Here is a 22138-nt window from a genome sequence, read left to right as displayed (position 1 = left end):
AATGGATTATTACGAGATCATAGACACAATTATCTTCCGCGTAATTGCCCCTACTATTCAATCTAAGCTGGGCTGCCGTAAAAATGCGTCAGGGGACATACAAACACAGATCAACATTTACGCAATTGTGTGCCAGATTCGTAATTTCCAGCTCCGTTAAAGAAACTGAACGTTCGTTCCTAAGGCCGTTTACTTAGATAGGTATTTACTTTAAGATCTTATAGTACTAGTTAAACTCAATTAAAATTAGTTACGATTCTTATCTTCTTCGCGATTTAGGTAGCTTAGAATCAATAGATCAACACTATTGAACACCATCAGAGAGGCTGGTAGGAAGTACGTACATGCGGTGACATACAATTTGTCTTCCTCCCATCTGAAGAGAAGGAGCTAGAGTAAGAATCAAAAGAGTGAGTGAATCATGATCATATTCATAAGCTCCAACCTTTGTGAAATAATTTGGTTTCATTGTTCAAACAAGGCTTACCAAACTTTTCTCGTGTGATTCGAACTACTTACTTCTTGTTGGAATTTCAAAAAGTCGACATGCAAAAGTTAAATTCAAGTCAAGAAGTAAATTAATTAAGCAAGAGTTCTTTAACATGAACCTCTGGGTCTAAGCGAGATTAAATTCTTATGATATAGCCTGGTGTGCAGAGTTCACTTTAATCTCTCCTTTTCTATAGTACACTTACACCGAGGTTTTTTCTTAGCTTAGCTACATTGAGAAATAAACTGAAGATGTACAACAACTTATAAATATGCTGAGATAGAACACGAGATTACATTCAATAGTTTGTGCACAACTTTTGATCCTTTGAGCTTCGGGTGATAGTTTTTATAACATGTGTATTATTTTCCCACGCTCAAAATAAGTATTTGAAGATTCCAGCATTAGGATACGCCTCCGTTACTGCGTAGGACGTATTCGCAGAGACTTTTTATTGCCCTTGTAAGTAGACGAGCATATGGCCTGGCCCAACTCATGATGAGTGGTTACAGTCACTTGTGGACGTCAGCAATGCTACGAGTCCAGCCAAGCCGTTGCCTAACATTGAGTACTCTCCACAAAACTAGTTTGAAGAATTACATGTCTTAGAATTCAGGAAACGCCGAGGAACGAAGTTCATTTCGAAGCCAAATACAAAACCCTACGCGGCCGTACGCGGCAAAAAAGATCTCCGAAAATGCACTATGGATGAACGCAGTGGTTCTTGGTAGTAATAAGAACTCTGCTCTGGTGGCGGGTGGTGCGATAGTAAAAACGAGATAATGGGATCATCTCAAACAATTACTTATACGGTCCAAAATATAGAGGGAACCATAATCCCTATGATCCTTCCGTAAACCCAGAGGTTTCAATTCATCCATGAGAATGGGGGCATCAACAACCCGAACGGCCCTCTTCTTTATGGAGCCAAATGAAAGTGACTGCTATTTGGGACGCGCTTTAACTGTATGACTCACTTTGTCTGTTTGTATGTCCTATCTACCATCTACTTTTTCACTGCAGAGGAATACGTCCTGATAGTAGGGCAGTAATCATTTAGCACTGGGTGAGCTGTGAGTTCGATTTTAAACAATAAGCAATAATAGTATATAATGCCAGTCGCAAAACATGAGATCGAAGTTCTGATAGCATTGGGTTTTGTATTTCATTGAACCCATGTGTAAATATCACAATAGATTGGGTACATATTGTGGTCATATCATGATATATGGATCGGCATTCAAACTGCCACTAATCGCCCATAAAGCTAAGTCTGTTTCTCGTACTTCATTTTAACTATTTTGATTTTAAATTCTTTTGACAATGCTCATCCTGAATGTAAAAAAAAGTTATCGTAAAGAGTTTGAATTAAACTAGTCACTATCAAAGCATCTATCTAGTAGGTCAAGAATTCAAAGTATTTATTGTATTTTTATCGAAAATTTTAACTTTAATAATCCAAACAAAATGTGGTTAGATCGTGTGGCACCAAATAAATTTTTATGCCGTTTCGAACTAAGAACCGGTTCATTATTTTATGGCATATTATTGACAGTGAGTATTCCACCAATTTATGAAATTTTTTACTGGTGGTAGGACCTCTTGTGAATCCGCGCGGGTAGGTACCACCACCCTGCCTATTTCTGCCGTGAAGCAGTAATGCGTTTCGGTTTGAAGGGTAGGACAGCCGTTGTAACTATACTGAGACCGTAGAACTTATATCTCAAGGTGGGTGTCGCATTTACGCTGTAGATGTCCATGGGCTCCAGTAACCACTTAACACTAGGTGGGCTGTGAGCTCGTCCAACCATCTCAGCAATAATAAAAAATATTTTCTAAAATCGTTTTGTTTAAGAAAATTCTTCAAGCAATTACATAAGGGAATATTTGCTTTTTTCCAAACTTTGCATGAAAGCCCATTAATGTCAGCATGAATACAGCTATACCATCCTTCAGGAATAATAAATATGATAGAAAATCGGATACAATTCATTCAGTCACTCGAAACCATATTAAAATTCCTCGTGCTATGGGAACTAGATACTGATACACATACTTAAATACGTTTAAACAAATAAATCAGTAGATATGTAGGTCCATACAAACACAAATCAAGCTTCTAAACACTGTGCCACCGGATAAATAAAAGAGGTTGGAATCTCAATTACATTGTATAACAACAATTATTTCTGTTCAATTCAACAAAGCATACTTTTATATAGCAGTTCAGTTTTTGTTCCAAAGATAATTCTAATAAAACATTAATAATGTTTCACTGTTGTGTGTCAAGGGTATGGCGGCAGAAAAGATAATGGTAATTTGTGTGGGCTTAGAACGTTAGGCTCCATAGATTTTAGAGGCTGAGCTTAATACTTTTGACCCTCAGAATCTTTTGTGTCAACAGTATCTTCTTCCAAACTGATTACGTTTTTATTCGGTAGCTGCTTCTATAAGAGATTTAAAAGATAAGATTAATTCTCGATAACATTGTTACATAATCGTGAGATTCCAGACAGACTAACAAAATTTACTCTTATAATATCTAGAGGCGCTTTGGCACAATTTGGTTGCTAGCAAACTTTGAGTTTGCCTGATCAAACATATTGTCGATAAACAAGTTTCTTAATCATAATTAGTGGATAACATTAAAATAACGTTATCAGAATTTTCATTTCAAGATCGATTTATTTTAAACTTAAAAGAGGTAATTATGGTCATGGTAATTATGCTTTTCATCATAATTACCATCTTCTTGCTCCTACCCTTACTTGGTTGCAGGTTTACCCATCTATATGTCAATATCTATACTAATATACAAATCTACAGTGGTTTTTACGGATGTTCCGTTATAACTACTGAACCATGCATCCGATTGACTTGAAACTTGGTATCCATGTAGAAAATACATATATTTAATGGATAGGCTGCGACAACTGCATAGTCTTTCCCTTAGGAAAAAAACAAAACACTAGTGTCTCAGTAAAAAAATATATATTACAAAAAAAACAGGCAGTTGAGCACACAAATTTGTAGGGCGTGGTTGGTTTTTTGGAGCCTGTTTGCCAGTACAATTTGAACACTCAGGTTTCTTAACTCCCTTGCGACCACACTTAAAACACAAAACTTCCGTATTAGTGCAGTCCCTAAAACTATGCGTATTGTTGCGGCACCTAGGACAATAGGGTAATTTTTCCCTTGCATCGTGATGACTTTCTTCAATACTGTGTAGATATTTTTGATTAATATTAGTGTTCCTGTTTATTTTTAATGGTTGATACGACTGTTTGTTGTAACTATAGCTAGATTTATAGTCGTAGGTCGATTTCACCTTGGTCGCATATTTGTACGCAAATTCTGGTGCCAAGGTATCGGAAGTCGCTGCAGATGGTTCTCGAAAGTGGACGAGCCTAGACTGAACAATTTCATAATTCCTGCACAAGGATCTCAATTGGTCAATGTTGCATATTTCAGTAGCAGAGGCTAGAGTGCTTGCATAGCAAGGGCGGATATTATGTAATACTATTTCAAGCTTGTCCTCTTCCGAAAGTGGTTTTAAGAGGCGGGCAAACATACCCGAGAGAATAGCTAAGTATATCGTAATATTTTCCGTTTCCCCTTGAGTCCTAGCACGAATCTCAGCAAGTAAACGGTAATCATAGTCTGCTTTATCAAAATCTTTTTTTAAAAGAACAACAAGATCATCCCAAGATGAAACCTGGTCCTTAACACTCCTGAACCAATGCAGCGCATCATCTGTAAATATTTCTGTAGCAGATGAGATAAGTTTTGAGTCGGGGATGCTACGCGCCTCGCTAAATTCGTAAACACGTTGAATAAAAGATCGAACACATGACTTACCATCGAACTTCAGCCTACTCAGTTCTGAAGTAACACCTCTATCACAAGTAACAGCGACATTAATTGGTGCCTGAATGCCAGGTACAGAAGCAGATGCTGAACTAGATACACCAACTAATAGAGGATCAACTGCCTTTTTGCTTAATTTCTGGAATTTTTCATAGGATTCTTTAAAAAGTTTACAACAAGCAGAGTGCGGCTTCTCTACTTCATCAACCACTATTCTGTTGATCCTATGATAAAGGTGATGAAAAATATTCTCTATGCGCGATAATGTACTTTTATCAGTAGGGCTTGACTCGAGACTTGCATTGACTTTATTCAGCAAGTCCAAAACAGATTGAAGATCATCTAGGGGTTCGAGATGAGAACATAATACATCTTCTGAAGGAAAAGATTGACTTAATTTGCTAATCTGTTTCCTAAGATCAGCCACCGTAGCACCGGGGGTCTCACCTCTTATCGCAACTTCGTATTCCAGTTCAGTTTTTTGTAGGGATAAAAATTTTATCGTAAAAACCATAGTGATACCTCAGAGTTAGCTCGAAATGGCATACGAATAAATAAAGGAATATAGTTAAGAGAAAAAAAAACTCCGTTCTGTTACAAGGTTCGTACCAATAAAACGTCTAGGACTAAATAAAAAAAATCCAGAAGATGAAAATAAAGTAAAAATATATATGTACTATTTAAATTTAAAAAAAAAAAATCGTCTGGATTGTATTAATACAAAAAAAAAACAAGCTTTTTGTTTGATTAAATTTTAAATTAACAAAGAAGAAAAAAGAAAAAAGAAAAAAATTTAAATCTTATTGCACTTTTGTTTAGGATTGTACCTATTTTTGCTTGAAACAAATCTTAAATAAAAACGTTAGGTTTGTAAGAGTATCATAAACTAAAAATGTAGGTACACAAAAATAACACAATATAGGACATGTACAGTACGACGATTTTTACAACACTTAGGACAGTCACAACACAATAATGCTTAACAAAAGGACACACACACACACGTATAATCTGCAACCACTTGACTCGAGAGGCAAAGTCAGATATAACCACGTAAAGGGCGCCAGTGCGACAACTGCATAGTCTTTCCCTTAGGAAAAAAACAAAACACTAGTGTCTCAGTAAAAAAATATATATTACAAAAAAAAACAGGCAGTTGAGCACACAAATTTATAGGGCGTGGTTGTACGGCCGATCTGACTCTCCCTCTGTAGGTTACCCTCCTGAATTCCGGCAGCCAACGGACGTGGGTTGACCCGCTGAAGCACCACGTCTGGACTCCTGGAGGTTTCCTGGGCTGGCTAGATCACCAGGGTACGGGTTACTGGGTGGAGATGACCTTTTCAGCACACGCAGTTATCGGGTGAAGCAATAAGCAAGAAGCGTGAAAAAAACAGCTAGGCATGAACCCCTAAAAGCGGGGTCGAATCCGTTTATTTTAATCGTGTTAATATTAAACAGCACACGATATTGCTGTACTAAATATATTTTTTAAATAAATTATTTGTAGGTAAGTCGTCTAGGTTTGAAAACGAACTTTAACTGAACTCGAATACAAACGTAAGACTAATAAGGAAGTCTAGTGACGACTCCGGCGGCTGCGCAGTGTCTGCGCCAGCCGAACCTACGTCTCGGGGGGAGGTGGGAACTATTGTTCTCACCTCAGCGGTACAGTCGATAAAATAACTGCTTTGAACATAAATACTTTTGTTTTTTTTTTTTATCTTTTTTTTTTTTTCAGACGATTTCAGTTGTAACGTTACGTTACAAGGCTAATATTTATATGAGTGTTGGACTCCCTAATAATAATGACAATAAATAATAATGTTAATTTTAAATGCCCAGCGAAGCGGGCGAGTACGGCTAGTACAATATAAATCTATGTGTCATTCTGAAAATTTCATAATGACAAATAAAAGAGCCTTATCCGATACTCGCTATACACCTTGAGAAATAATATGCCTCAATAATTCGATTTTTTTTATTGCGTAGATAGGTAGATGAGCTCAAGGCCCATCCGGTGTTAAGTGGTTACTGGAGCCCATAGACATCTACAATGTAAATGCGCAACCCACCTTGAGATATAAGTTCTAAGGTCTCAGTATGGTTACAACGGCTGCCCCACCCTTCAAACCGAAACGCATTGCTGCTTCACGGCAGAAATAAGCGGGGTGGTGGTACCTACCCGTACGGACTCACAAGAGGTCCTACCACCAGTAAAATTGATGGAAGGTGTGATTAATTCGCAGCAGAAAGGGGTAAAATAGTGATACCTTACTCGTGTGGGCGGCATTAACTGCTAAAAGTAATTATTAATCATAGACATTGGGCACCACAATGTACAACCACATGTACATATCAACGTAACATGGCCAAATTATTTTTACAAAATTATTTTGTTAATATTATACATGAATATGAATTAATATATTTTTTGAAATATCTATTCTTGACGCGATTTGAATACAATATAAATAAAATAATCTCATATTCCTTTGAAATGATATATTTTGAGAACTTCGAAGAGAAAAAACCTCGCATATATTATTAATCATCTTACGTCCCACATCCTGAAATATCCTGAGCAATACATAGAGTAAATTGGTTAAGCAATATTTTCACAAACAGACAGACCTCAAATCAAAAAGAGAGAGGTAGACGAACAAGTGACGTAAGCCAATTTATGAACATATTTCGTATTGCATTATAATTACACATTCATATAATTTTTGAGTGCCCACTTCCAACACTGTTATTTCCAATATTACTACTAACACAATAGTGACACTTGTTCTAAATTTGATTGTACACTTTTCTTGGAATGGTGTGAAATAAAACAGTTTTTTTAGTTGACCCTCCCCAAACAAAAGATTTACACTAGTAATAATTTTTTTCCTACCTATTCGCTAATAGCCTAAAGAACTATTCAAATACGCGCGAAAGAGTAGGTGAGCTCACGGGCTCAAGCTGAAGTAATTTGCTAACACTAGACACTAGCAAGAGCAGTGCTTCACAGAATCTACCTTACCAGACCGTAATTGCGAACCACTGAGAAGATCCGGCGAGAAACTCAGTGGGTATTATTAGTAATATTTGAAATAAAATATACATATGTAGAAAATATATAGACTATATCCAGTACACATCCTATTTAAAAAAAAAAAACTAGCCCCGGCCCGTTCTGTTTTGATCCGACCGGTCGCACTTCAAGGGGTTAATCGTTAGACCAATCAAAAGATTATCTCAGATTTTCATCGAAATCAGTCTAATCGTATATACATACATATACAGAAATCGACTATGAATACTGCAAATACATATACATTATATGGTAGTATCATAAAAAGCGACTAAGGAGAATGCATAGTAAAATTCTTCGAGTATAACACCAGACTAGTACGATAGCCAGATCCTTTTTACCGGAGATACGCACAATTGTTATCCCGCACAGGTATCATCATCCTGCCTCATTCTGAGAGACTGTTACTGTTTAATAGCAACAGCCACAGGCAGTTAAGTTACAGCGATATCTACATTCAAATGAACGCTTTAAGTATTGATTTTAAAGAGACCTAAGTGGTATTTATTGGCTCAACCCATCCAACTACTATCAGGGAAAACCACTTACTATCAGGACTATGCTTTTTTTATTGCCCTTGTGGGCAGACGAGCCACACAGCCCACATGACGGTGAGTGGTTACCGTCGCCTATGGACTTCAGCAATGCCAGGGGCAGAGCCAAGCCGCTGCCTACCGAGCCCTATCTGCCTTTTGGTAATAACCATTATAGTTCACAAGATATGTGACAAATGCCTGAATCACGCTAACAGCGCTTTCAAAATAATCTTTCATGTTATATACCAGTTCCGTAAATTAACAATTGGCCCGTCGGTCTACCAAAAAACCTCACCTGTTCGAAGGAATATCTTCTCTTTCCAATTATGCCCAAAGCCTCTCGACTCCAAAGAACTCAGCGACATTTTCGATTCTATTCTCCCAATCTTGGTTAATTTTGTACGAAAAACCAGCCCTATCGTCATGAAACTTGGTAAATTGCACCTCGACTTGTGGATGCGGATTTCGACGAGGCTATTATTCGAAAATGCCATGTTGCCGACGCAGCTAATCCGGAACATCAGCACAGCTTGGTAGCACGTGCCGATTATTGAATAGAGCGACCCGGCAAATATTAGATAACGTTGCCTTGAATAAAGTTCATAAAATAATGTGAAACGTTTGTTTGTTATTAAGGGATTCATTTCAAAATACAAACAAAATGACGATCTTTGATGACCACTTGAAAGGAATAGCATCGTTTAATAAAAATGAATTACAAAATCGTTTATAGCGTTCTGACCATTTTATTTAAGCACTAGCAGTCCCGACAGAAGTTTTGTACAAACTACCTAAACTACTACCTAAGTATTTTTTTTATTTTAAATTCCCAATAGCTCTACTATGAGGTGTTACAGGATTATCCATTCTTTCCGGGACACCCTGTATATTAAGATAATAAAGATTAATTTGAATTTCACTCTTCCAGAGTGCAATGGTGATTTGCACAATAACGATGATCGTGGATACGGTGAACTTGCTCAAGAACACGGAGTGCTCGAAGACCGTCACAAGCTACCGGATCACCGCAGGAGTGTACTGTTTGTTCATGTTGTGTGTCCATTTGTGGCTGATATGGGGCGTTAAAAAGGTAACAATTTGTTACATCAACTAAAGTAGGTAACGTCTGAAGCCACACATATTCGTGAAGATAACGTGAAAAATCGGTTGAAATTTTCCTTTTTTGTCGCTTCTTTACCGATTTTAGGTCACACGTGCTTTTTATTGCGTGGCCGCTTTTACGACTTCTCGGACCACATAGTGTTAAATAGTTTTGTTTTTGTTATTGCCCTTATAGGCAGACGAGGATGGTGGCCCACGTGATGGTGAATGGTTACTGTCGCTTGTGGCCGTCAAAAATGCCAGGGGCTTGGCTCAGCCGCTGCCTACCGTCGGTCGTTTTCTTAAAATATTAGATCTATTCAATTGGGAAGTTTCATTTTTTTTTTACTGCAGGATGTTATTCCTTCTCCTTGGAAATCAATCGTGAATATGAATTAAGTACGTACTTCATTACAAAAATTCGTATCAGCGCACAGGATTTTAATACTGCCATCGCATTCGCTCGATATGAACTATACAATGGGCGACTTATCATTTAGACCGCTACGCTTTCGAGCTGTGAATACCATCATATTATATTTCTACCGCAAAACTATTGGATTAAGAGTTAGGATCGGCTGTTACACGTACAATACTTATACGCATTGTCTTAATTTTTCTCTAGATACGCGGTACGTGCTCACGAACCACATGATATTAAGTGAACGTCGCCACTCATATTTAAGACATGCGGTCGAACTATCAATTGTGTAATATTAGTACTTACTTAGTATGATCGATAATTTGTCCTATCAACACTCCTTCACAATAATTATAATAGTGTTATGGCAAAGTTAGCTAGGCTAGACGAAAACAATTTTCGATAACTTATGCGATGTGAACTCAAGACTCCATAATTGATATGATAGTTTTGAAATTCTACCAACTTCGAGAAATAGCAGCTACCAAAATTATTAGTAGGGGGGTATATTAAAACAATGTTTTGTGTTGGTAGCACACATAAGATTAAACGAATATTCTAGAACCAGATCTTAAGATAGATCATAAAGTTTTCGACCAAGAAGAATACCCTCATTTCTTTTTCTTTTTTTTTATCGCTGGGAAATTACTCTTTACCGTTACCTGGACATGAGGGGACCGAAGACCTCTCCCTCTAGTTCATCCTTGGAGACTATGCATCGAGAAATGCATACTCGGGATTTTGTTTTAGTCTGGATAACTAACGAATATAATAAAGAGGCTATTTTTCCCTACCAATGCTGATAGTCTTGAGAGCATATTTCAGTTTCACCCTAACGTGTGTAGGTGAGCTCACGGGGCCCAAGCCGGAGTGTTGCTAACACTGATCCTAGCAAGAGCAGTGCTTCGCAGATCTACCACCGGATCGGAAACGCGACCCACTGAGAAGATCCGGCGAGAAACTCAGTGGCCTGTGTCTGTGGGTTAATTCGCTCGTCGAGCCCTTCGTCGCAAGCGACGGGTTCGATGAGGTTGATGACCGGCAAAGAGGAGATAAAAGCTATTTTGTTGTTCAGGAGAAAACCTCAGTGTTCCTAGGCTGGACGGTATTGACAGCCATGTGGCTGGCCCAAGTTTGCTGTCTGCTTCTCGTACAGATCAGTTTGAATGTCAACGACGGTGCTGTTTTGGCGTGGCTAATAGTCGCCGCGGTAGTTCTAGGTAAGATCTCAACCACTTGATCTAAATGTTTCTAAACATTATTATACAACATACTGCCGAAAAACCGAATATCGTCGATTTAAAAGTTAAGACGAATCATTTCATTCGAAAATAGAACGCCGTGTTTGAAGTTGTGTAATTGTTTTGATATCATTTTGTAGACACGACAAAGTTAGTGTTGCAAATTGACAGGTTAATGCTATCTAAATATCACGGGATTTAACAATAGAATGCGGTGCCTCTTATAGCTGGGCCCTGATTAATTTTATCGTATAGCAGCATCTTTAAAAAAATTGCAAAAATAATCGGGCATCCTATACCTGTTTGGGGGGTGACGCAAAACGTGGAAGATCTTTCACCGAGCGACTGAAATTTGCACGATACTTGGTGTATACCTAGTCGTGCCATAAATGCTGAGACAAAGGAAAAAAGAAATTCTATTGCAAATAACATTTATTACTTTTACAGCTTGTTAGTTTAATACATAAATATAAAACAATTTAAAGTATAAAAAGCTTATTCGAAGTGGTCTCCATTGGCTGCAATACAGTCCTTTAAACGTTGAGGCCAGTTATCAATAGAAGCACGCACTCTTTCCATGGGAAAAATGTTCACTGCCAATCGTACGGATTGTTTTAGGGACTCCAAATTATCATGGCGTTTAGAGCAAGCCGTACTCTCTAAAACTGACCATAAATCATAATCGAACGGATTAAGATCGGGACTAGACGACGGCCAGTCTTCAGCTCTGATGAAGTCCGAAACGTTCGTTTCCAACCAAGACTGCGTAGACCGAACTTTATGACCTGGCGCCGAGTCTTGCTGGAAGATTCTTGATTATTGAACATGGTGTTGTTAAGGGGCTTCACTACCTTCTCAAGAATGGTATCTTGATACACTTGTGCCGATGTTTTGATACCTTTTTCACAAAAGTATGGCTCAGTCACTCCTTCATAGCTAATACACCACCAAACCATCACTGAAGTCGGATAGTGCCCACGTTGCACTCTGTCGACTAATTGGGAAGCTTCCTTAGAGCTTTGAGCATTAATACGCTCATTTTGTTTGTTAAAATGTTGCTCAATCGTAAAAAAATTCTCAGCCGTAAACAAAAATTTTCTATGACCTCCTTTTGCGTACCGCTTCAGTGGTTGTTTCGATTTTACCACCCTATTCTCTTTTAAATTATCAGTTAAGAAATGACCAGTACGTCTCTTACAGGCTGCAAGTCCTAAGTCATCTTTTAAGATACGCGACATGGTTCTAGGTGCTATCTTCATCTCCCGAGATAAAATCTTTTGCTTTCGGTCAGGATTTCTTCGAATTCTTTCCCTTACTGCTTTGACCACCTTTTTCGTGCGAACACTACGTGGACGGCCAGATGTTTTTCTGTCACAAACAGAAGAGGTCTCATTGCATCTATTAATAGCCCGGTATACCTAGGCGGCACTGAAAATTTCGGGAATTAACGAAGTGACACAACATTACCATTTAAAAATGTATTTATTGCTTTTCGAAGTATTCTCCGCGAAATTTGACACATTTTTCCATACGATGGAACCAATCATTGAAGCAACCATTCCATTCGGAAGTTGGGGTCTCCAAAATATCCGTTTTGTAGGCGTCCACAGCTTCTTCAGGTGATGAAAATCTCTGTCCACGCAATTTATTCTTTATTTTAGAGAAAGTATAGAAATCATTAGGGCTTAGGTCGGGGCTGTACGGCGGATGGTCTAATAGTTCTAGTTCTAATAGTTTTCTTGCTCTAAAAACTCTTTTGTTCTGTGCACGGTTTGAGAACTCGCATTGTCGTGATGGAGGATGATGCGGCGGTTGCAGTTCTCTTTACGGAGTTCAGAAACGACCTGTGGCAAACAAATGCTAGCATACTATTCTGCGTTAACCGTTCTTTGTCCCTCAAGAGGAATAGTCGTAACATGGCCGGTTTTGGAGACAAACGTGGCCACCATTTTTTTTGCAACACTTCACACCACATTTTTTTTGAACGAACAATTTTTGTTGGCTTTAACTCATTTTCGAACACCCAAACTCGTGACTGGTTTTTTGTTTCGGGTTCGTACGCGTATATCCAGGATTCGTCACCTGATACAATGTTGTATACAGCATTTGAGGATCCTGCGTGGAATCTTTCGAGAGTTCTGACGCACCAAGTAACGCGAGCCGCTTTTTGCTCTTCACAGAGCGAATGCGGTATCCATCGGGAAAACAGCTTTTTTACACCTAATTGTTCATGTAAGATTATTTGTATTTGACTCATGCCAATGTCTAAAGTTGCCTGAATTTCGCGGTATGTCACATGTCGATCTTTCTCAATCAGCTTACGCGCAGCATCAACGTTTTCTTGGGTGACTGCAGTTTTTGGACGACCTTGACGGGGCTCATCACTGAGCTTGACACGTCCACGTTGAAACTCAGCAAACCAGCGATAAATTGTAGTTTTGGATGGGGCTTCATCACCAAATGCAAAAATCATCCGGTCAACACACTGTTTTTGTATTAAACCACTTCGAAAGTCATAATAAATCATCGCTCTTGAATTTTCTCGAGTCAATTCCATTTTCTCAACGACTAAACAAGATTGACAAAACCTCGTGACAAGACCGAGAATCTTTTTTTAAATAAATAAATGGTATTCGATTTTTAAAACCAAGGAGTTTTCAATTAAAAAGATTTTAATATGACAGGAACAGTGGAAATATTCCATTCCCGATACTTTTAGTGCAGACCTCGTATAAACATTTTACTAATACCAAGCGTATGGAGAAAATGACAGATTCCAAATTCAAATGTAATATTTTGTTTATTTTTAATTGTAACAGTATTTATGGCCAGACTAAGTATATCGATACGGTCCGAATTTTGTTATTCGGCACTTGTATATACCTAGTGGTCCCGTAGTAGTCGGAATTCGACTATAATTAATTGAAATTATATGTTTGAACATTATCAAGGCTCTATTGTCAAAGACTATTAAGCTTCTATAATCACAGATTTCGCCAATACTACAATATAGACAAATAATATTAAAGACAAACAATATTATATTAACCTATTCTCAATTTGACCACAGAATTTAAGCAATAACAAAAGTTTGACAATAAACAAAGCGTATATATGTGTGTGTGTGTCAAATACATGGTAGTGTGTGTAATGGTTTTTTATTGATTTAATGTATTATTAATGCATAATTTAAAAAAAAATAGCATTCTGCACTCCTCTATATTCTCTATAAGTGTGGGAAATTTCCTAACTCTCCGACCGCGCAATTTTTGTAAAAAGGGGTACAAAGTTTTGGCTTCACGTATTAATATATAGATAAGCTTAAGCAACAATAATTATTTTGAAAATGCCGTTAGCGAGATTCGTCGACGTCCGTCAAATATCTTGTGTTCTGTGATAGCTGCCCGCTACACCTGTATCACGGAAAATGTATCAGAAACAGATAATAGATAACGTATGTACCCATAAATAAAGAAAACTGTAACTTCTTGAAGGGTTATAAATCACTAGTGTCTAGACACGTTTTTCTTTCACAACATTAAGGATATTTTCCTTTATGTAATGTCTTGGAAGAGGCTCGAGCCCTTATCAAATGTAGAATACGTCAGGGGAGAGGATACAAAAGAAATTAAAAACATGTGTGCAATTCACACGTGGTAGAAGTGAAACCTTCAAAAATTTTGGCGTCAAGATAATGAGACGAACGTAAAATTTCGAGAAGAGGAAATAAAATTGTAGATTTTATTAATGATCAGAGTGATACAAAGTTTGATTATTATTTTACATTTTATTTGTATATGTTATATATATTTATTCAGAATGTATTAAGTACGAATATTAGATAAGAAGCAAAGCACAAAGAGAATCACGAATATAAGAAACACTATGTAATGCTTCCCATCTCATTTTCTCCCACGTTAAATCTTGTGAATTTATGTGTCTGTCTCTTTTTACTGTCGCTTTTTCGTTTCATTGAATTTCAAAGCACAATGATGCTACATAAGTTTTCACTTCAAAAACAAACAGCAGTTCGTGTGTAAGATTTTTTTTTCTTATTGCTTAGATTGGTGGACGAGCTCACAGCCTACCTGGTGTTAAGTGATTACTGGAGCCCATAGACATTTACAACGCAAATGCGCCACCCACCTTGAGATATACGTTCTATGGTCTCAAGTATAGTTACAACGGCTGCCCCGCCCTTCACACCGAAACGCATTACTGCTTCACGACAGAAATAGGCAGTGTGGTGGTACCTACCCGTGCGGCCTCACGAGAGGTCCTACCACCAGTGTAAATAATTACGAAAATACTAAGATAAAGCGGTCAGGTGAACGCTAGGCCCACCTGGTGAGCCATGATTGCTAAAGATCACCCTTCACCCTTCCGCAATCTAACGATCAAAGAAAGACCGTCAACTAGTATTTTTAACGAAAGAACAGACAATTTGAGTATGCTAGCTGTCTGTTCTGTTGCTGCTATTGATGGTAAGACGTATTGTGAGCCCGCACGGGTATCTACCACCACGCGCCTATTTCTGCTGCGAAGAATTCATGCGCTCCAGTTTTAACGGTGGTATAAGCCTTCATAAAATACAATTTAATTTTCGACCTTTGATATAAATGAGCACCAGTGACCACTTAACACCAGCTGATCTGTGAGTATGTTCGCTCGTCTTCACAAGAATATAGTGCTTAGTGGAATGCCATAGACATTTCGATCTCAACAACGGTCTACATATTATTATATCGACGTAGACGGTAACATCAACGCTAGAACGTTGCGCTTTTAAAAAACTCCCATTCAACTATCCTAAAAGTTACAATACTTCACTTTTCACAGCCACATTTTAAATATGATATACAAGTTTAAGGCTGGTGAAAACGCGGCGACAGTACAGTTTTTTTTCACGTCGGTACAAAAGTATTTATCAGTTGTTATCATCTTACTAGTAAAAAATCGCACAGCACACTTCCAAAATCCGACCCATTATTACTTTGTAGAATTTTGTCAGCGCTCAATGTTTCAATTTATGGTTTCAGTGATACCATTTTACGGGATACTAGTCGTCCACGGATACAGACTGGAAGTAATACGTGACAAGAAAACACAAAGGCACGAAACGGAAACGATCTGAATCATTTAATTAAACTACAATAAAAATATTTGTAAACAACCCGCTACAATTGTATTAATTGTATGTATATTTACGGAGGTATGTATGTGTGTACGTATGTGTATATTAATGTGTACATATATGTATATGTATTTCACTGGAATGGTACACCGCGCGTAGTTCGTTTCCAAATGATTCTTGTCCACCTGATGGTTGTCTGGAAGAGATCGCTCTTAGCGATAAGACCGCCAATTGTACTTTTTTGTGTTTAATGTATCGCACTGTTTATTTGTTTTTGTGGTGTACAATAAAGAATACTCTCTCTCTCTCTCTCTCTCTCTACAATTTAAACTGATTTTTGAAGTCGTTTTCGATGGCTGTTCACGACCAAAACGAAGTATATAGTTACTGAAAAAAGAAATTCAAATATATTCCATATTAGAAGTTTCTTAGAAATTAGAGGGTGAAAGAATTTGTTTCTTTGTTTTGCCGCCCTTGCATTTAGTTTCAAAGTAATTCAACTAGCCGTAGCTATCTTAACCTTTAAACGGAAATATATTATTACTTCGGGCTTTAATTGAATATGCAATTTCGAAAAGGGCACATGTCGCATATTTTGTCAAATACGTTTTTTCATATACATGTAGTTTTGAGGCTTACCTACACCAATTTCATAATAATTCCAGTAATTTTCAATTGCTAATTGACACTAAAATATATCTCAAAAGTTAATATTTTAAATTTTACACTGCTTTAGAAAATAATCAGTTTTTTTCATTTCCTGAACATTTTACATTTTCAGAGATGTACCCTTTTCGAAATTGCATATTCAATTATACTCGTAGTTTGTCAGGTTAGAAACATAGGAACTACAAATATGTTTGAAGACACGTTATTCTTGTAGATACTTCCTTACTTACATGTAGATTAGATTTTTACAATTTTCCCAGTGTTAAAAATTAAATCAAACTTTTTTTTAAAAGGAAACTCTTTTGGAATCCTTAGTGGAGTTTATTGTAACAAGTATGATTCAATTTGTAACAAATAACTTTGAATTTAAAATACGAATTAAAGAAGCCCATAACATATTAGCGTAGCCAAAATATTTTGGATGCCATTTGCAGAATACCTAAATTCCAGGAAGCAATATTTCAGTACGTAATCTCATACATCAGAACACGATGCACGAACAGCAACTAGAAAATCTAATTAAAACAACTTTTAAATTTGAATTTCGCGATTTTTTTTATTGTCCTTGTAAGCAGACGAGCATACGGCCCACCTGATGGTGAGTGGTTACCGTCGCCCATGGACTTCAGAGCAATTCCAGGAGCAGAGCCAAGCCGCTGCCTACTGCTTAATACTCTCCACAAGCCTCGTTCTAAGAAGGACATGTCATAGCGCTCGGGAAACACCGTGGAGGGGAGCTCATTCCATAACCGGACGGTACGTGGCAAAAAAGACCTCTGGAAACGCACTGTGGATGACCGCAGTGACTCCAGGTAGTATGGATGAACTTTACTCCGGTGGCGGGCGGTGCGATGGTAAAAATGAGATGAAGGGATCATCTCAAACAATTCTTCAGAGCATTCCCCATGGAACATACGGTACAAAATACAGAGGAACCGAAGTCCCTCCGTAGACCCAGAGGCTCCAAACGATCCGTGACAATGGGATTATCAACATATCGAACGGCCCTCTTCTCTATGGAGATATTTCATTGTCATTACATTATTTCCAACGCTTCGAATACTCTACAGTTTCCGTGGTCACAGATGACAGTCACAGTGGCTTTAATTATGCTTACATACGTCTCGCAAAAAATTAAGAAAATACTAGAAGCTCTAATCTCAAAATTGAAAACTCTTAAATTGGATTAGTGTTTGAGGAGACTTTATGTGGATCTTATCAAAGAGATTTTGGGCACAATCGCTTTACGCTAAATGCGGAGAGGATTGAGGAGGCTTAACTGGGGCCATTTAGAGCCAATTAGGATTTAATAAATGGAGCAAAAGTTATTTATACCATAAGGCCAGATCGCTTATAAGTTTCCAAAATGAAACATAAACTAGATAGAAACATTAACTTATCCAAACTGAAATGAATCTATATTCTACATCTCTATATATAAAAATGAATTGCTGTTCGTTAGTCTCGCTAAAACTCGAGAACGGCTGGACCGATTTGGCTAATTTTGGTCTTGAATTATTCGTGAGTCCAGGGAAGGTTTAAAAGGTCATAAAATATAAAAAAGCTCGGAATTATATAAAAACAAACAATTTTGTTTTCCTTTGATGTGTCCCCTTGATGTGTCGATTGAGGCACTACGAAGTCTGTCAGCTACTATTTAAATATATATTATACATTTTGAAAACAAACGTAGTGTTTCGTTCGAAATAAGCTAATAGCTGGAAGACATGAGTTCTAAGCTCAGTAAATGACGGCTTACGGTGAAATATTAGAGCAATAAACATAGATGAATCATGTTACTTACAAATGTACCAAAGCATTCCAGTAATAGCGACGAGCACCCGAGTCCTTTGCTTTCTGGACGTGAACACTAGGGCTAATAGCACCATCATGATCAGCATTACTACCGCGAACACCACCGCATACCATATCCAAATAGCGCAGAGAAAACTGTCATCCTTGAACATAACAACTTTAGAATTTCGTAATGGAAAAACAACTCCGCGCTGCCAATATTGACATTATATATTAGACGAAAGCTTTAGAGTCGCTAACGTCTCAAACTTTTTTTTTTAGTGTGAACGACCTGCCACGGTTCATGCAATAAGCTGGCGCTATGTGTAGGTAGGTTTTTTTAAAAGTCGGGCTGATAAGTTCTTGAATATCCAGCGGGTCGCGATTGAGATCCGGTAGTAGATTCATTCGCGAAGCAATTGCTCTTGAGTTGTTAGGTCTCCTTCGGAGGCGCTCGGACAGCTGTTAGCAAAGTCCACCCCTTCTGGCTGAGCCTTTGCTCGCCCACCTGTCCTGGTGAAACGGGAAAGGCCTCTGGGCCACCAGTGATCCTTCAATCATAAAAAAAACCAAGAGCTCATAGCCCGAGCTCCGGTTGAGGATAATAACAAAAACATGTGACCAATGAGCTATAGAAGTGAAACCTTCATAAATATTCTCATACTCTCACAGATTAAATACTTTGTATTATTTTTTCTACTCTCACTCATTTTTGGTGCTACAGAAGAGTTCACTTAAAAGTTAAATTTCAAAATGAATCACATGATGATTATGATATGGCATAAATATTATGATACTGGTGATAGGACCCCTTTTGAGTTCGCACGGGTAGGTACCACCCCCCCTATTTCTGCCGTGAAGCAGTAATGCGTTTCGATTTCAAGGGTGGGGCAGCCGTTGTAATTATACTGAGGCCTTAGAACTTATATCTCAAGGTGGGTGGCGCATTTACGTTGTAGATGTCTATAGGCTCCAGTAACCACTTTACACCAGGTGGGCTGTGAGCTCTTCCACCCATCTAAGCAATAAGAAAAAAAAAACAAGAAAACCTTATAAACACCACAAAACAAAACGACGCTTGCAGCAAAAAACAACGCAACCATTATCCATATTGTGACCAGTAGATAGCTCAGGGGTAAGAAGAACGTACATCCGAATGACGTTGGGTGAATCTGAAATAAGTTATCGTAATTTTAAACGACTATAGTCCTTTTCCGGTTGATAATATGCGATATTGTCGCAGAGCAATTCCTCTCACATATTCAGACCGGCTTAAGCTGCTAATAAGAACGTATATAATAGGTATATTAAGAGAAACAAGTATAACAATATGTTCGTTAATAGTTGACTGGCACGCGCTTCGTGCGTCTTTTGAATTAGCATCGCGATTACGGTTCAAGACACGCATCACACATATTAACATGTAAATTTCACTTTGTAACATGCTAATAAGTAATTATTGAAGACGTAACCGTTGTATTTTGATATTTGGCCAAAGCGTTTCATAGTTAAATCAAAATAAATAGTTGGAAAATGAATTACGCATATGTCTGGTTCCGAACTAGGATTCCCTCAACGAGCCCCAATTCTCTCTAGTTCGTCTAGTATAGAAATTAGTGCAAAGCGTAAATTAGAGAAAGTAAATATTGATAAAATAATTAAGAACTTTTAATAAAAAGTAAACCACAATTTGGGGAACATCAAAGTCTATATGAGAAATATCAAAGAAGGAATAATCTTATTTAACTCACCGATAGACAAACTATTTCGCATCGATTAACTATAAGACGAACTATTTTGCCTATAACTTCTTCGAATTTAAAACAGGATATTTATAAATTTCAAAAGCTAAAATAGTTTATTGGTTCATAATTAAAAAAGGGCGTAAGTAACGCGACATGCGATAGTAGAATAGCTTAATATTTTATATAGGTATACAAAAATCATGAAGTTAGAAAAAAGCTCACAGAGAAAATTTCACACGAACTATTGCATCGGGGCTTGTACTATGGGCACTTAAACCGCTTTCAGACTACGCTATGATATAATAGCATATATAGTTATAGCACAACAATATCGCACACCATACATTGCTATGGACATGTTCACACTGTACTGTACTATATATTATTGGCTAAGTATAGGCTGTTATACCATATGGCCCAAAAGTATAGCGTAGTCTGGAAACAGCTTAAAGATAGGTACGTAATTTTCGAACAGACCAAACAGTCGGTCTGTTCATTACACCAATTTTTATTTTCTATAAACCTATAAACCTAGCTCTACATTATCTTTTTTTAATCTTCTATCTATCGACTGATGGCATACCAGGTATTGAGCACTAATGGGAGCTATCAGAATCACCACGTCATCAATTATATTAATGCCGACTATAAAGTTGCCATAATGATCATGCGGCAGTATAACATTTAGGTCTAAATACACATGACGAAACGCTTGACATACCTTCTTCAAACGAGGCTTATGGAGAGTATTAAGGGGTAGGCAGCGGCTTGGCTCTGCCCCTGGCATTGCTGAAGTCCATGGGCGACGGTAACCATTCACCATCAGTTGGGCCGTATGCTCGTCTGCTCACAAGGGCAATAAAAAAACCAACGAAAAACGCGTTACATAATACGTTATATAACACACACGAAATTTATCTTTGTAATTAAAGGTCCGTTGTATTTGGCATTAGCATCAATAGTTCGCTGTTTTGAATTGAACTTCAGTTAAGTTTACTCCATTCATATAGCTGGAAAAGTTTTTATGCTATGATATTATGCTTTTTCTAAATTCTAAACTTTAAATGGCTCTCCTGTAAAGTTGCGAAATGTCGCTTAGCCTTTCACCCCTTGATATGTAAATATGTCCAGAAAATATCGTTAGAGCGATTCAGGCTTTCGTCAAATACATCTTCTATTGAACGATACTACAGATATAAACCAAAGCAGCTGTAAATGAACCACCTTACGTGCACACAGTTTATTTCATTGCGGAAACACAAGCTATCCTACCACCAGTAATTACGCAAATTATAATTTTGCGGGTTTCATTTTTATTACACGGTGTTATTCCTTCACCGTGGAAGTCAATAGTAAACATTTGTTAAGTACGTATTCCATTAGGAAAATTGATACCCGCCTGCCAGATTCAAACACCGGTGCATCGCTAGATACGAAGGCCACGACGACTTCAACGTTACAACAATAGTATACTTATGTAATTTTGTGCTAATTTATGTACACAAGCAGTACACTATAACTATTTGTTTACACAAAGCCACTTACTATACCAATGGAAGCTACAACCATCGAACCCGTTTTTAAATCAACTCCAAAAAACGAATCAACATCCGGTAGCTGGTCCAAAACGGTCATGTTCTTAATTCTATCGACTAATTCCAATTGCAGATGTACCGAAATTCCGTAACTTATTAGTACAAATATAAATCTAAACGTAACATATTAATTGTATAAACATATTAACTTGTATAAACTAAAATACGCTCTTTGCAAAATAACATTAATATTTGACGTGTAATGAATAACGAATTCATAAAACTTTTTACCTTAAACAATGCTAAAGAGGTGAAACTCATTGTTGCCAAGAGATTTATGGACAGGCGTACGGAAAATCAAGTATAGTGCTGATGTAAACTTCTTACTTGAAACTATCAGTCATAAGTTGACGTCATTGTCAATCTGTTTTATTAGTTATTTGTCAATGTATCAAATGTAGCTAAAAGAAATTTTACTGTTAATTTTAGCTTATTATAACCTTATATTCAGTAAAGGTTTTCTCTT

The 22138-nt window shown here is 37.5% G+C and overlaps 3 protein-coding genes across 3 annotated transcripts; 1 reads left to right on the top strand and 2 right to left on the bottom strand.

Annotated features, from left to right (window-relative positions):
- Nucleotides 1-1742: 1742 nt before the first annotated feature.
- Nucleotides 1743-15878, top strand: LOC114244345 (uncharacterized). Its single transcript, XM_028176116.2, has 4 exons — nt 1743-2044; nt 8901-9062; nt 10570-10714; nt 15775-15878. The coding sequence occupies exons 1-4, from the start codon at nt 1958-1960 to the stop codon at nt 15867-15869; spliced, it is 489 nt and encodes a 162-aa protein (XP_028031917.2). The 5' UTR covers nt 1743-1957; the 3' UTR covers nt 15870-15878.
- On the bottom strand, nt 2857-4871 carry LOC149500940 (uncharacterized). The gene is made up of 2 exons (XM_089734935.1): nt 3690-4871; nt 2857-2937 (listed from the first exon to the last, which is right to left on the bottom strand). Exons 1-2 carry the CDS (start codon nt 4869-4871, stop codon nt 2857-2859), a joined length of 1263 nt encoding a protein of 420 aa, XP_089591061.1.
- Nucleotides 15879-16194: 316 nt separating the features above from the next.
- On the bottom strand, nt 16195-21712 carry LOC114244337 (uncharacterized). Its single transcript, XM_089734554.1, has 4 exons — nt 21623-21712; nt 19382-19504; nt 18343-18496; nt 16195-16256 (listed from the first exon to the last, which is right to left on the bottom strand). Exons 1-4 carry the CDS (start codon nt 21710-21712, stop codon nt 16195-16197), a joined length of 429 nt encoding a protein of 142 aa, XP_089590680.1.
- Nucleotides 21713-22138: the final 426 nt, after the last annotated feature.

This window comes from Bombyx mandarina, chromosome 18, assembly GCF_030267445.1.
Source record: "Bombyx mandarina strain Sakado chromosome 18, ASM3026744v2".
Lineage (NCBI taxonomy): Eukaryota > Metazoa > Arthropoda > Insecta > Lepidoptera > Bombycidae > Bombyx > Bombyx mandarina.
The sequence above is the reverse complement of the archived record's forward strand: the minus strand, read 5'-3'. Positions and strand labels throughout refer to the sequence as shown.

Excerpts from the sequence above, each read along its gene's own strand:
- LOC114244345 (XM_028176116.2), top strand. The coding sequence starts at position 1,958 with ATGTGGTTAGATCGTGTGGCACCAAATAAATTTTTATGCCGTTTCGAA. Across the intron at positions 2,045-8,900 it reads TTTATGGCATATTATTGACA|AGTGCAATGGTGATTTGCAC; the intron begins GTGAGTATTCCA and ends TCACTCTTCCAG. Across the intron at positions 10,715-15,774 it reads AGTCGCCGCGGTAGTTCTAG|TGATACCATTTTACGGGATA; the intron begins GTAAGATCTCAA and ends TTATGGTTTCAG.
- LOC149500940 (XM_089734935.1), bottom strand. The coding sequence starts at position 4,871 with ATGGTTTTTACGATAAAATTTTTATCCCTACAAAAAACTGAACTGGAA. Across the intron at positions 2,938-3,689 it reads TTGAAGAAAGTCATCACGAT|AAGCAGCTACCGAATAAAAA; the intron begins GCAAGGGAAAAA and ends AATCTCTTATAG.
- LOC114244337 (XM_089734554.1), bottom strand. The coding sequence starts at position 21,712 with ATGACCGTTTTGGACCAGCTACCGGATGTTGATTCGTTTTTTGGAGTT. Across the intron at positions 19,505-21,622 it reads TTGTAGCTTCCATTGGTATA|ATTCACCCAACGTCATTCGG; the intron begins GTAAGTGGCTTT and ends AACTTATTTCAG. Across the intron at positions 16,257-18,342 it reads TGGAATGCTTTGGTACATTT|TAACTATATACTTCGTTTTG; the intron begins GTAAGTAACATG and ends TTCTTTTTTCAG.